The sequence below is a fragment of the Neoarius graeffei genome, chromosome 6, assembly GCF_027579695.1.
Source record: "Neoarius graeffei isolate fNeoGra1 chromosome 6, fNeoGra1.pri, whole genome shotgun sequence".
Lineage (NCBI taxonomy): Eukaryota > Metazoa > Chordata > Actinopteri > Siluriformes > Ariidae > Neoarius > Neoarius graeffei.
The window spans coordinates 6,694,421-6,709,806 of record NC_083574.1 but is presented as its reverse complement, the minus strand read 5'-3'; the positions used below and the strand labels follow the sequence as shown (position 1 = coordinate 6,709,806).

The 15,386-nt window shown below is 39.6% G+C and overlaps 1 protein-coding gene across 1 annotated transcript in view; it reads right to left on the bottom strand.

Annotated features, from left to right (window-relative positions):
• Positions 1-10,821: 10,821 nt before the first annotated feature.
• Positions 10,822-15,386, bottom strand: part of foxf1 (forkhead box F1) — a 4,708-nt gene continuing 143 nt past the window's right edge. The window contains exons 1-2 of the mRNA XM_060923234.1: positions 14,024-15,386; positions 10,822-12,692 (exon numbers count right to left, since the gene is read on the bottom strand). The exon at positions 14,024-15,386 is cut by the window's right edge and continues 143 nt beyond it. Of these exons, the coding sequence (XP_060779217.1) occupies positions 12,529-12,692; positions 14,024-15,005 (1,146 nt within the window). The 5' untranslated portion in view covers positions 15,006-15,386 and the 3' untranslated portion in view covers positions 10,822-12,528. The remainder of the gene's footprint in view (positions 12,693-14,023) is intronic.

Genomic DNA, 15,386 nt, shown 5'->3' with positions numbered 1-15,386 from the left:
AGCTATGCGCTTTCAATCTCAAAATGCAAGACGATTATTGGACAAATACTGCGAAAACGCCCGCCTACGGACTCCCACGGACTCCCAGCCTCAGTGGACTTCAATGGCATTTGGGAGCTCTGCGCTTTTCAATCTCAAAATGCAAGACGGTTATTGGACAAATACTGCGAAAATGCCCGCCCACGGACTCCCAGCCTCACATGGGAGGGACATGGCAGTTTCCGCGAGGAGACTGGTGATTGGTGAAAGCGGCCGGATATTTTCTTTGATTGACAGCTCGTTTCAACTATAGACAGGCAGCGGTGAATTTCAGTTCAGTCCCATGCGGATTCGCAAGTGCTGTGGTGTATTGTAAGAGATCAGCTTACATTTCGATTTCATTCATTACATACGGTTTCTACCAGCTTTTTTAGTTTGTATATATTTTCACTGTAAATAAAGTGTAAATATAGTGTTGTCAAGTTTGCTATCTTAGTTCCAGAAATTTCGTTTATTTGAGTGACTGAACTTGAACTTGAGGGGGCTAGTCAGCTAGCAAGAAAGCTGCGCACGGATGCCAAGCATTGATGATTTAATTTTGGCGAAGCCATTTGCCAGTCTTCCTTTCGAGGAAAAAATTAAAATTAAAGAGCAGGGTAGACCAACGCCTCAAATTGACTTGGTGAAAAAGGTAGGGAATAATGCTCGTTCCTTTCAGCTCTCCTGGTACGAGAAAGTGAATTGGCTAACAGCAAGTGACCCACATCAACAACAGTAAATAGGCTACTTTAGTAATATGTCATGGATGGACCAAAAATATAGAATCTATTTAAAATGTTTATGCTGAGTATATTATATTGGAATATATATTTTTCTGGATATGAATTAAACACAGCTACAATTTGGAAAACATTTTTAAACAAAAACACAGCCGAGAACATTTCACACTACAGACCTGGATTAAAAGTGAAGGGTTATCAAAATTGTCAATAAAACATTTCTCAGTCAAAATAAGTAAAATATAGGGAAAGTGTCATTGAATGAAATGTGTGGCACCCAGCTCTACTGCTGAGGTTCCTGACAAAGAGCTGCTTTCAATAATGATCAATTTTTAAACAACATGCCACAATTTTAAAATATAAAATGTTAAAATATACCCCCCCCCAACACCACCATCATGTATATTGGACAGTAGGCTAATGGGCCAAAAGAACCTGTTATTTCACAGTTTGTGACCCTGCCAACAATCAGCCAGATCAGAGGCAAGAGTATGGGCAAAACTGATGTTTTTTCTTTTAAAATCTAGAAATATCGTAACCGACCAGCCTCCCCTGTTTGAAAGACTACCAGCCGCCACTGGTTTGAACATATCATCTACAGTGCATAATATCATCAAAAGATTCAGAGAATCTGGAAGAATCTCTGTGCGTAAGGGTCAAGGCCAGAAAACCATACTGGGTGCCCGTGATCTTCGGGCCCTTAGACGGTACTGCATCACATACAGGCATGCTTCTGTATTGGAAATCACAAAATGGGCTCAGGAATGTTTCCAGAGAACATTATCTGTGAACACATTTCTGTCCGGGTCTGGGTACTGAACTGGCCAGCCTGCAGTCCAGATCTTTCACCCATAGAAAACATTTGGTGCATCATAAAACGGAAGATACGACAAAAAGACCTAAGACAGTTGAGCAACTAGAATTCTACATTAGACAAGAATGGGTTAACATTCCTATCCCTAAACTTGAGCAACTTGTCTCCTCAGTCCCCAGACGTTTACAGACTGTTGTAAAGAGAAAAGGGGATGTCTCACAGTGGGAAACATGGCCTTGTCCCAACTTTTTTGAGATGTGGTGTTGTCATGAAATTTAAAATCACCTAATTTTTCTCTTTAAATGATACATTTTCTCAGTTTAAACATTTGATATGTCATCTATGTTCTATTCTGAATAAAATATGGAATTTTGAAACTTCCACATCATTGCATTCCGTTTTTATTTACAATTTGTACTTTGTCCCAACTTTTTTGGAATCGGGGTTGTATAATTTGAAACAAGTAAGGACTAAAACACAAGAACATGCTGTTACAGGAAAATAATCAACAATGGGATCATGTGATGCAGCCTGACATGAGGTGAAGTTATTCGTTCAACACTGAAGTTGATTATTTTCCTCGAACAGCACATCCTGGAGTGGTTTGTTGGTCTTGTAGCTACTACATCAAAGATTCCAATTTTGTATTTATTAAAGAATGACGTTTACTATTTATTTATCCATTTGCAGTTATATTTAATGTTGGTGAAAGTCTGAGATAATAAATTAGTCCTGGTTATAACAGTTATAAACAATTGTTTCCTGTGTCGGAAAACTTAAAGGTCCATTTCTATCACTGAGTTACTGAAAAAAAAACAAAAACAAACGTTGACACTGGAGTCTTTCACCAGTAAATAATCTTACAGAAATCACCATATCAACAATTACTTTTTTTTAAGTAATCTGTTCATATGGAGCGTCTATCATACAAGTCCCTGTGAATGAGTTGTTACTATAAAAAAAACAATAATAATACAAACAAAATGCATTAATAAAACCTGTGATTTTGTCTCGTAACCTAGCAAACCTGTCCGAGCTGCTGTTATAGAAAATTAATCAACACCTCTGGACCACTCAGTCAAAAATTCAGCAGCACTGTGGTATTATTATTATTATTATTATCGCGTTCACTGGATATGAGCAATCGCACGCTCTGACTGGCTACTCTACTACTAAGCTATCAGCTCATATACTGTCAGTAGAGAACAACAAAATGGCGGAGTGTATTGTTGAACCAACCGAGGACGAAATAACAAGATGAACTGTGAGCTCCTGCTCACTTGCGTATCCCCCCGCTCTCGCTTATATCAGAACGCAAGCGATCGAAGGAATAGGACACTTCTTATTATATGAATGTTGACTTCAACAAATAATGAACCCTGAGACAAGTAAGTAAAGAGCAGTGTCTCTCCCCAGGGATTTCAAACAGCATCCTGGTAAACTGTCATTTTGAAATAGCGTTTTGATTCTTGAAATAGCGTCAAAATCCATGTTATATGTTTCATAAATACGTTCAGTCGGTAAACAGGAAGTCGGTGTGCGACAGGCCTGAAAACGGTATACATGGTATAGAACCCCAAGCTGAAACTCGGCACCAAATATCAAGCAGTTGTGATTTGTAGTTGCTGAGAAAAATGTGAGGAAAATTTTGTAAATCCACGCTATATGTTTCGTAAATACATTCAGTTGGTAAACAGGAAGTTGATGTGCGACAGACCTGAAAACAGTATACACGGTATAGAACCCCAAGCTGAAGCTTGGTACAAAGTGGCTATGATTTGTGGTTGCTGAGAAAAAGGGTGTTTCAGACAGACGGATGGACAGAGGTACACCAGTAACCCCCCCCCCCCCCCCTTGGAGTGGGGGTATAATAAAAACTCTACTCAAAAACAAAACACCAAAAAAAGCAATAATATATATATATATTTTTAATTATTTTTCAAGAATTATTATTGCATTTTTCATAAATTGCTCCTGGGTGGCACGGTGGTGTAGTGGTTAGCGCTGTTGCCTCACAGTAAGAAGGTCCGGGTTCGAGCCCCGTGGCCGACGAGGGCCTTTCTGTGCGTAGTTTGCATGTTCTCCCCGTGTCCGCGTGGGTTTCCTCCGGGTGCTCCGGTTTCCCCCACAGTCCAAAGACATGCAGGTTAGGTTAACTGGTGACTCTAAATTGAGCGTAGGTGTGAATGTGAGTGTGAATGGTTGTCTGTGTCTATGTGTCAGCCCTGTGATGACCTGGCGACTTGTCCAGGGTGTACCCCGCCTTTCGCCCGTAGTCAGCTGGGATAGGCTCCAGCTTGCCTGCGACCCTGTAGAAGGATAAAGCGGCTAGAGATAATGAGATGAGATGAGATGGGTAACATATACAATTCTGTGCACACTCATACACACACTCAGTCATATGCATATTTATGCATACACACACACACACACACTTTCTCTCTCTCTCCCCCTCTGACAAACAGAGACACACACACACAATAATAGTGACCTGCCATCACACACGCTGCAGACACAGTAAATGTACATTTTCACACCTTTGAACATTTGATGAATATATGACGTGACTGTTTTGTTGGGTGGCGGAATGTCCTGGGTTGCGGAACCACACATGCGAGGGCCCGTTAAGGCTGCTAGCGGCTTTAATTATTATTTATTTTTAATTTTTTTCACTATGTAATTTACTTACTGCTAAAATCAACATCGACAGCTAAACACAACGGAGCGACCTGGCAGCCAAAATTCTCTCAATCTTTCGCTTTTAACGAAGCAAACCTGACAGCCATGTTTGTTTACAAACTGTCACAGTCACTCACTAGCGCGGAAGTTTTACGTCTCCGACGTGTCTCTTTTCCAGTTTCTCTATGTCCGTTGGTATGTTTTTCTCTTATAAATATGCCTGAAGAATATCTAATGAAGTTTTGGTAGCCTTTCGGGTGTTCAGCGTGTTTTTAGTTTCAATTTATTTAGTGCTTAAACCTAGCACTGGATTAGCCTCGTCTTCTCACTTTCCCAGTTAAGTTAAAGTCCTTCCCGCGCCGTGTGGCGCCGATCTCCGTTTCCGCAGCCCTCAGCCTCTCGCCTATTACATAGCTAGGGTTACAGTGGGGGGCTAGTCCTCTGGTAACCACAAGAGTTTAACTCCCCACTCGCATCTGTATCGTGAATAGATCTCCCGATCGAGAGGCGGACACGCTACCACTAGGCCACTAGCCGGTCTCTCACTTTCCCAGATGACAAAGAAATGATTGTGCGCATGCGCAGCAGAAAAGGTTTATCATTGGATCTTTGTGAGAGCTCTAACTTGTGATGTCGTGTTGTCTTGACAACATACAATATTATAACAATATTGCATGCTCAATCCCCATTGGGGAGAATGGTGTAATACATGGAGGATAAGCGATATAATAACAATATTGCATGTTATCAATAAACCCGCTAGAAGGGAATAGAACACGTTTTTATTCTATGGAAAACGTGACCTGTATGTATAATAATAATAATAATAATAATATATACTAAACGCTAGTTTTTAAATGAATTGGGTTTATCTGCAGCATGGTGGCCTCATCGCTCCATGATCTACAGTTTGATCCTGAGCTCGGGATACTGTATGTGTGGAAGTTCACATGTTCTTGTGTCTGGATTGGGTTCTCCAGTTTCCTCCAACTTCCCATAAACATGCCCGTTTCACCAGGATTAGCAAGGATGAATCGCCTCTGTGTGAATGTGTGTGTGTGTGTGTGTGTGTGTGTGTGTGTGTGTAGGCTCCAGATCCAGAATGACCCTGACTATGATGAAGCGATTGAATGAATGGTCAACATCTTTATTCCATCAGTGAAGCATGTTCATTTATTCGTGTTTAGTTATCAGAGTGTTCTCCTGATCATAGTGGATCTGGATCCAATCCCAGGAATCGGGCGTGAAGTGAAATTACACCTGGGATGCAACACACAACTAAGGAAACTTATTATTTTTTTTGATCATAAGACTTATGAGTTTTATCTGAGCTCTGTCATGTTCCTACTGTATCTGTGTGTGATGCCTCCAAAGCTGTTCCACATGAATCTATCTTGATCCCTTTCTCCAGGAGGTTTTACCCAAGTGTGCTGTTTTTGAGAAGCTTTGAGTCCTGCTTCACTCGTATAGCGTGCAGTCGTCCCTCAGAGCTTGCCATGTTCTACAGTTCATACCGCACTGAAACTCGAACTTGCTCTGGAAATATTCTTCACGTCTGCTGACAGAGCTTTCTACTAATGATGGGAAAAAAAATCCACTTTTTTTTTCTTTCAGTGACTCTTGATTGAATTAGGCAGATCGATTTTCAAACAACGGAAAGTTTCAGCCAAGGTGAGATGTTTTTATGTTTTCATTTTGACTTTTTCCAATATGTTTTCATGCTTCACTTACCGTTAAGGAAAATGGAGTTAAACGGTAATTAATGTATCTTCAGAAATGAAACGGGATCATGAAAGAATTTGGATAAAAACTGATATTTACGCATTTGCTGTAGAAATAGTGGTCCAAATATATTAAGTCAGTAAAGACACTGCTGGTGTTGGACGTTTTGTCTTTAGTTTTGGACGGGTGTAATGAGACCAATAAGAGACTCTGCTAGTTTAGCATAGTGTTGATAAACTTCTTGTGTAAATATGACTTTTAAATTCACAGATATATCGTCCTCTCACACTGTTATCGCACAGTTGGCGGAAAAATAACTTACAAGTGTCAGTTCTGTGTACTCTAAATGTAATTTCCACTTATCCCCTTTGGACACAAGGAAAAATCCTATGGAACTTCACGTGTACAATTGTACACATTATATCTGAAGAGGTTATACACTGACTGGCCACTTTAATAGGAACTTGTTCTTGATACCAAGATCCCTGCTCTTGGCTGCAGGAGTGGAACCCAGTATGATGTTCTGCTGTTCCGTGAATGCTGAGATGCTTTTCTGCTCACCACGGTTGTAAAGAGTGATTATATGAGTTACTATATCCTTCCTGGCAAAAAAAAAAAAAGCTCGAACCAGTCTGTCCATTTTTCTTTGACCTCTCTTATCAACAAGGTGTTTGTTTCCACCCACAGAACTGTCGCTCATTCAATCACCCTGTGTCTGAAACCACTCACTCGTTCACTTCTCCCTACTCACTGTAGAGGGAATTACTATATAGAGGACTATATAGTGAGCTCATTGGTAAAATGAAAAAAAAAAAAAAAACACTTTTGGGACACTACTACACAATGCCGTGCCGTTTATGTCATTACTGTCGCACAATTAAAACGTGCCAGATCAGTTGGCTGGTGGGTTTTCAAAATAATAAGCGTATATTTTTGTGATAAATCCATATTATACCGAGCGTATTTCCCACAATCAATACAAAGTACCTCATCTTTCAGTTCTTTTAAATCAAGGCTGAATGCTTTTTCTTCTTTGCTGCTGTCTTTTATTAAATCAAATTTGAGGCTTTTGATTAATTCCTCGCTCTGCACTGTAACTTTTATTCTTGTATTTTATGTCTTATTCCATTTTAGCTTATTTTCTATTCTCTTACTATTTTTAATTGTACTCGAATGTCCATTTATCATGTGTTTCTTCCTCCATCCGTTCACCCCAACACACTTTTTTTTTTTTCAGCATGACCGCAATGCATGCTGGGACATCAACGAAACTGACTTCATGTTAAAACTGTTAATGTTACGGTATAGTCATGTTGTCTGTTGTTGCCCAAATGAGGATGGGTTCCCTTTTGAGTCTGGTTCCTCTCGAGGTTTCTTCCTCATGTCGTCTGAGGGAGTTTTTCCTCGCCACCGTCGCCACAGGCTTGCTCATTGGGGATAGATTGAGGATAAAGTTAGCTCATGTTTTAATTCGTTCAAATTCTGTAAAGCTGCTTTGTGACAATGTTTACTGTTAAAAGCGCTATAGAAATAAACTTGACTTGATATATTGCTTGGTTAGTGCCCATCGGTTGTACGCTACTTTTCATGATACTACGAGTGCACTATATAGGGTGTAATAATTCTCACTATACATTCGGACAGCACTACAAAATGGCGAACTCGCTATATAGTCCACTATATAGTGAGTAGAGAATGATTTTGGACACAGGGTCAGCGTTTTTTTTTTTTTTTTCTGCACCATTCTGTATAAACTCCAGAGACTGTTTATTGGGTGTGAAAACCCCAGGAGGAGATGAGCAGTTTCTGAAATACTCAAACCAAAAATACTCATCTGGCTCAAACCAACACCCATGCCGCAGTGAAAGAGAGAGAAAGAAAGAAAGAAAGTCACACTTCATTGTGAGATCACAATTTTCCCTGTTCTGATGTTTGAACATTAACTGAAGTTCTTGATTTGTATCTGTATGATTTGATGCACTGTGCTGCTCTTGAGGGATCGGCTGATTAGAGAACGGCATCAAACAGCAGATGGATGTATGGATGGGCGTTCCTAATGAAGTGGCCGGTGAGTGTAAATAAATATATGCGTCATCAGATTGACTGTCATCTTCTGAAACCAAAAGTATTCCACTGGCCCACAGAATCGCTGCCACATGCGGCGCCAGGGCGACTTCATCATCTTTTACAGGTGCTGCTTTCTGGTTTCGGCAGCGTCTCTGTTTTTCTTCATTCATCACTGATTCCAGAAAATTCCAGCCAAACATACTTGCTGTTTTTCAAGGGTGGTCTGAACGTTTTAGTGCTTTCTGGGTTAACTTTTTACAAGCAGATGTTGTTTTATAATGAGTTTTACCTCACTAGCACACTGTCTCTGATATTCTATACAATATTATTTCTGTATTAACTTTATAGGACTGAGACGAGATTGTAAATCTGGGAATATTTTTAAAAATCTGAATCGGAAATGAACTCGAATTTTTATAAATTTGAAATATAACAAACATCTTGAATCGTTTAATATTCAGGATTCTGCACTATTTATTTCAAGGTCCTTATATGTAAATGTAATCAATACTACACAAGAGCTCACACATGTTAACTGCTTTATCTCAAAGGTCAGATTTTCTTTGTCTAATCTCTTCTCTTCTATCGAAGCATGTAATCAGACCAAACTCTGATGGATTTGATCAAAAATGGATCATAAGTTTGTTTTTTTCACACAAACTTGTAATAGCCTTGCAATCTTGAGTGCACACACACACTCCTATTAAAGCAAAAAAAAAAGAACCAAAGACAGGATGAAGAAACTCAGAAATCCATGTAAATATTTCTAAGAGTTTAGTTTTACCATTTCGAATTGTTGTCTATAATATAATAAACTGTTGTATTAAAGTAGACAAGAATAAAAAATTATATAGCACGAAAACATGCATTTGTTCAAAAAGAAACCTGCTCATTTTGTATTCATTAATATCTGGAGCTTTTTTTCTTTTTAAATACATCACAGAATTGATGTGCAAGTATCTAAGTCTACAGGAATCATCCCAAGGAATAAACAACATCCAAGTAATGATTCATTGTTCAAATGAATCGATTCAATAATATGATTCCTAATGCACTCCATTGCTTTTCATGGTATTGAGTGAATCACACAGGAATTTGATTCGCTCCAGGTCTGTTCAACATCATCACCAGATTAATGTGTGGTCCGGAGGCAAGGAGGCAACATGCCCCAGCTGCCCTGGTGAACATTAACCCTGAAGGGTGTTACTCCATCAGTTTCTCTCAGTAAAATAGTCCTGACAAATAGCAATGATAACGCAGGGAGATGATATGAGGAGCTGAAATCAAATCTGTGTTAGGGGTTTCTCTTTTTTTAAAGCATTTTTCTCTCTTTCTGTTTTTCCCAGCTGGACTTCAGGGCCATGTGGGCCCTACAGTGTGTTTCCTTTCGTCTAACTCTAAGCTCCAATGTGCCTCATGAGGCCACGATGACTTTTATTCACTTACAGTGTAAGTCGATGGATTGTAACAGCTGTTGTTGAATGAAAGTGAGGAAACGTCGGCTACTTCTGCTGTTTCTGGATTTATTATAGCCATAAGTCACAGTCCATTAAACCATATAAACATGGATTATGGATTTGGGTTGTCAGTGCTAACTGAAGATATGTTTTAACGCAGTTATTGATGTCAGATAGATGGATAGCATAATTTTCCAACCATGTAGCATCTTTGATTTAGGTTACAAATTCAAGTGTAGTAGGATTTTAGCTGATTTAGATTTTTCAACTTTTTTGGAAACTCCACTGAAATTGGATGCACATCCCATATGATTTACTCTAAAGCATTGCATTCTTCTTCTTCTATGTGCTTTATCTTCATATATATATTTAACACGAATTTACATAAACATGAAAAATCATCTGTCCATCCATTATCTGTAGCCGCTTATCTTGTGCAGGGTCACGGGTGGGCTGGAGCCTATCCCAGCTGACTATGGGCGAGAGGTGGGGTACACCCTGGACAAGGTGCCAGATCATTGCAGGACTGACACATAGAGACAAACAACCACTGACACTCACATTCACACCTAGGGGCAATTAAGAGTCGCTAGTTAGCCTAACCTACATGTCTTTGGACTGTAGGGGAAACCGGAGCACCCAAAGGAAACCCACAGAGACACGGGGAGAACATGCAAACTCCACACACAAAGGCCTCTGTTGGCCACTGGGCTTGAACCCAGAACCTTCTTGTTGTGAGGTGACAGTGCTAACCATGACACCACTATGTATTATTATTATTATTATTACTCCATTATCTTGACTTTCTCTACAGGGACTGATGAGTTGTGTTTTATCATCATCATCATTCCCAGTTGTTTTTAATTCAGTGTTCCTTCAATATGAAGCCATTAGGTGGCGCACAAACTGTAGTGTGGGGGAAAAAATCCCCCTGATTTTGTTCCAATTGTGTGTTGAAGTACAAATAAAGTGAGCAGCAAAATAAAATCATACTGCAGATCTTCGGATGTGGGCTACTTGTGTTCTCTTAAAAAGCAAAAGGAAAAGATATTTTAGAAATTGAATAAGAGGAAACGTTTCAGTGCGGCTCTCTATTGGTAAAGGATCTGAATATTTACTTTATAAATTGACGACATGATGATGAGGATGTAGATTAGACCGGTTTAAAAAAAAGCTATAAATAGAAACAAAAAACAACAACCCCTGATTCAGCTTAAGACGTGCAGGCTGAAATAGGTGATAATAATAATAATAATAATAATAATAATAATAATAAGTTCGGACTTGCATTATATCATCAGTTTATCCGACATTTGTATCCAACTCAGAAAAGACAGTTTAATGAATTCAGTGGCAGTATAATATCTGGAAAAAATAACAGCTGTACACATGTGGCACACACTCGTTTCTCTTTTTGCCTTTGGAGTTCGGGCTTTTGGAGGCTTGCAAAAGTTACTCCCAAATCCGAATGAAAAATTAAATACGTAGATTTAGTATCAATCAATCGATCGACACAGGCTGTAATGACACTCCTAATATCACGTGTTTTGTTTTTAATAATAATAATAATAATAATAATAATAATAATAATAATTTAAACAAATTTAATAATTGTCATACTGGATTTTGGATTTAGTTTCCAGTTGTAGAAAAGTGAAATTTATTTATTTATACAAACTTGTCTATTTCATTTTCAGGGGCTGTTCTCTCCCCCCTTAAGAAAAAAAAAAAATCTCTGTCTATCCCGTAGATAATATATTTCATGAGGCCTGTTTATCCCCGAATGCAATCCCACGACTGAATCACGTTCAAGAAAAAGAAAAAGAAAAAAAAGCTCCAATTATCTTGTAAAATCTTCAAATTTCTACTAATACTTTTAAACAGTTTAATTGCAACTGCATGCCATTACTGCTTTTATACAATTGTATACATATCGTGCGTAGATTTAAGATTTATCTAAATGCCTAAAGACACGAAAATAGAAAGTAGTACTAAAAAGATGCCTACTAAAAAAAAAAAAAAAAAAAAATACCTACACCATATACATTTTTTACAGTGCTGGAAAATGACTCGTGTCAATACGGATATACAAAACAATAATAATAATAATTATAATTATTATTATTATAATTATGATAATTATAATAATAAAACACCAAACAAACAAAATAACAGTGCTTACATTAAACCTTCATTTTCTGTTTACACTGAATGACAGCGTTCTGGGCAAATATTGCCGATAAAGCGTTCAATAGCTACTAAGGTTATATTTATACAATCCAAATATAAACAGAATAAATAAAAGTAAAGTTGCGCTTTAAGGTTTAAAAGTGCCTTCGTTTTTCCTTCCATGTGATAACCTGGTGAACTTTGGACTGATGAGACAGAATTCGAATGGGCTAGGATCAGATATCGAACAGCTTGTCCTGAAGAAAATACTATTTATATAGGACTATATTTAAACAAACAAACAAACACAAATAAACAAACAATCGTAATACAACTTTCACTATATATCACATTCCTGGTTCCCTGGAATGACAACTCACAGCCTACACTCAAGTGGTATCCATCCGCCAGCAGAGTTAGTACCAAGCGGGGTTTTCTTTTCTTTTCTTCCTTTTTGGCATTGAGATACACATTAGTTCAGAATTTGCGCAGTCATTTGTTATTTGGAAATAGCTTGAATAAATGTGGCACACATCACATCACATCACATGACATCATATCACCTTAAAGGCTGATTGTAAAACCTGGTGTGGTGGAAACACCCGACACGCTGAAGGTACCCGGCTTTTCTCCTGTTCATCATTTTGTACCGAGTTTGCATCATTTCGCATTTTGTATATGGATCTTTTTGAGCTCACTTGTCTTTTTTTTTTGTTCTCCTTCCTTTCCAGCGAATCCGCTCCTTTCAGGCCCGTGTGTTGTTGTTGTTGTTGTTGTAGTTTGTTTGTTTTGTTTCCCACCGCAGAGGCTCAGTGGCTCCTTCATCAGTGTTGAATGAGTCTTTAATTCATTCCCAGTGCTGTCACATCACACAAGGCTTGATGTCCTGATAGGCGACCTGTTGGTGATGGTAATAAGAGCCACTTCCAGGTGAATGCATAGTTGAAGATGTCATGGCGTTGAAAGAGAACACGAACTCCTTCCGGTCGCACATGCTGGGAGATTGGGAATGGTACCTGGGAATACCTATGGAAGGAAACCCACATAACAAGAAGTCGTTAGGTTACTAAATGACATGCTTTATGAAAAATATATAAAGGATAAAACCAGCCGAGTCAATAATCCAACATCAGTTTGGATCATATCCGAATTTTTATTTATTTATTTATTTATTTTCCCCCCTTAACTATATAATTTTTCATCCTACTTGTTATTGTATACTCTAACTTTTATATGTTAATCATGTACCCTTTTGGACCACAACGGAAATAAGTGCTCGCATTGTATTGTCGTTTATTTATTTATTTATTTATTTATTTAGTTGTAGTATCATTTGTATACAATGTCATTTTAATAATGAATAAATCAATACAAAAATACAGTACAGGTTTTGAGTAAGAAAATGTGTAGAATAGAATTAAATAGAATAAAATATCTACAGGGTTCATTTGAGTCCTTAGCTGAATATCCTGAATGTTGGTTTAGTTTTAATAATAATAATAATAATAATAATAATAATAATAATAATAATAATTTATATTACTACTATTACTGTTGTTTTTGTATTATTATTATTATTATTATTATTATTATTATTATTACACACGCATTTCCGACTTATCTAAAAATCAAGTTCAGTATCAAAAAAGTTATTTTTTTAACACGAATGTAGATCTAAACTCTGCTGTCTTTAATCAGAACAATTCCCGACAGCACACTGAGTGTTTAAAACAACAGTCTGTTTTGTGCCAAATGCGATGCGACACAAAAACAGTGTCCGAACTTTAAATGTATCCCAGTGTTGATGGTGCTGGTTTCATGTAGCATTTAATGACACCGGTATCTATTTTGGCTGGCCTGATGATTACCCTGCCTGCAGGGAGTAAGTGTGGAAGGTCTGGATGGTTGACTTCAGGGTGGGAGATCTTTCTGGTAATTGAAAGCGCCGTGCTCGCACGCGATTCCCACCGGACCCGGTGCCGCGCGCCCTGCTGGACTACAGTCTGTAAATTGGCACCGTTTTAAAGCTGAGTCCCGGAAGAGAGATAGAAGGATAGACAGAAGGATAGCTGAGACACCCTGTGACGGCCTTCACTCACTTCCTTTAAGACGCGAAAGCATATCCAAGTTTGAATTAACTAGGGCAAAAAAATCCTATGCGTAAAATAGTCTTATTTATAGGACGTGATCTGGGAATTCAATTGCATTATTATTATTATTATTATTATTATTATTATTATTATTATAGCACGATACTTTAAGAATAAGGTTTAGAACTTGAAATGCAGATTTTTTAAAATACTGTTGGAGAATATTTCTAAGTGCTGGATTTAAAAAAATAAATAAATAAAATGTACCTTGTAGGTCGGTGGTGCTGTGTCCGTTCTGGTGCAGATATGACTGGTCCAGAGAGTGTGTCGGTAAGCTCGGCTGTAAAGGATTAGCACCGGGGTTACATGGAGACAGTGGCTGCTGTTTAATATAAGACGCTCCGTTATTAAGGGAAGCTGAGGGCGCGGGAGCCCATGCCGAGGTCGTGCTGGAGTAAACGGGATGCGGCTCCATGACTCCGCCGCCGGACAGCAAGGGCGAGGCTGAGTTGTCGTGATGGGGGTACTCGCTCCCTGTGGATCCCGTACAGTTCCCCATGTAGGAATGTCCACTGTTGGCTGAAAGATGAGACATGGAGTGTCCTGCCAAGCCCATTCCCTCCATGTTGCCTGCCAAATGTCCGTTCATCATCCCAATCCCGCTCTCTAAGGATAAACTATTTGGCGGGCAAGACAGGCCTCCGCTGCTGCCCTGGAAGTTGTAAGACTCGGGTAGGTGGTTGAACCCGAGGCCGTTCATCATGCTGTACATGGACGGCTTCAGCGCCTGGCATTTGCGCCGGAATCCGCGCGGTCTGCGCCGGAAAGAGCCTTCCTCGAACATGAACTCGCTCGCAGGGTCGATGGTCCAATAGTGGCCCTTCCCTGGCCGCCCGAGCCCCTTGGGCAGCTTAATGAAGCACTCGTTTAAGGACAAGTTATGGCGCACGGAGTTTTTCCAGCCTTGGTAAGAGCCACGAAAGAACGGGAAGCGGCTCTGGAGGAACTGGTAGATCTCACTGAGAGTAAGGCGCTTCGTCGGAGAGCTCTGGATGGCCATGACAATGAGCGCGATGTACGAGTACGGAGGCTTCTCAGGACGCCGGATGCCGGCGTTTGTCTTTTTGGCTTTGGTGGTGGAGGAGGCCGCGTCCATGGCCGCCGATTGAGCGTGCGCTTTGTCGGGCGCGGACATCGGGCTGCTTTGGGCAGGCGGCTGCACGGAAGGCTGCTGGACCTCGGCAGTCATCGGCTCTGTGCGTTCGGCACGCCTTTTCTTTTCTTATTTATTTATTGTTTTGGAAGAAAGGAAAATCCTCCACCTGTAACGAGAAACTTCGGAAACCAAAGATCAACCAGATTGTGTCATGACCCACAAAAAGCCGCAAGAAGAAGAAGGAGAAGAAAAAAAAATCCCGACGCTCCAAGAAAAGCACGCGCACCGCACCGTGGGCACTGTCGCGTTTAGTTCGGTAGCTTCACTTTCACTGTCCTGGAAAAGTCCTGTAACGGCACCGTCCACAATGGACACAGAAAAAGGGAGCTTCTTATTCAGCTTCGGTTCCGTCTGGTCTCGTTCGCGCTTTGGAGATCGCCCTTTACTTATCTGTGGCCATCTGTGCTGAGCCAA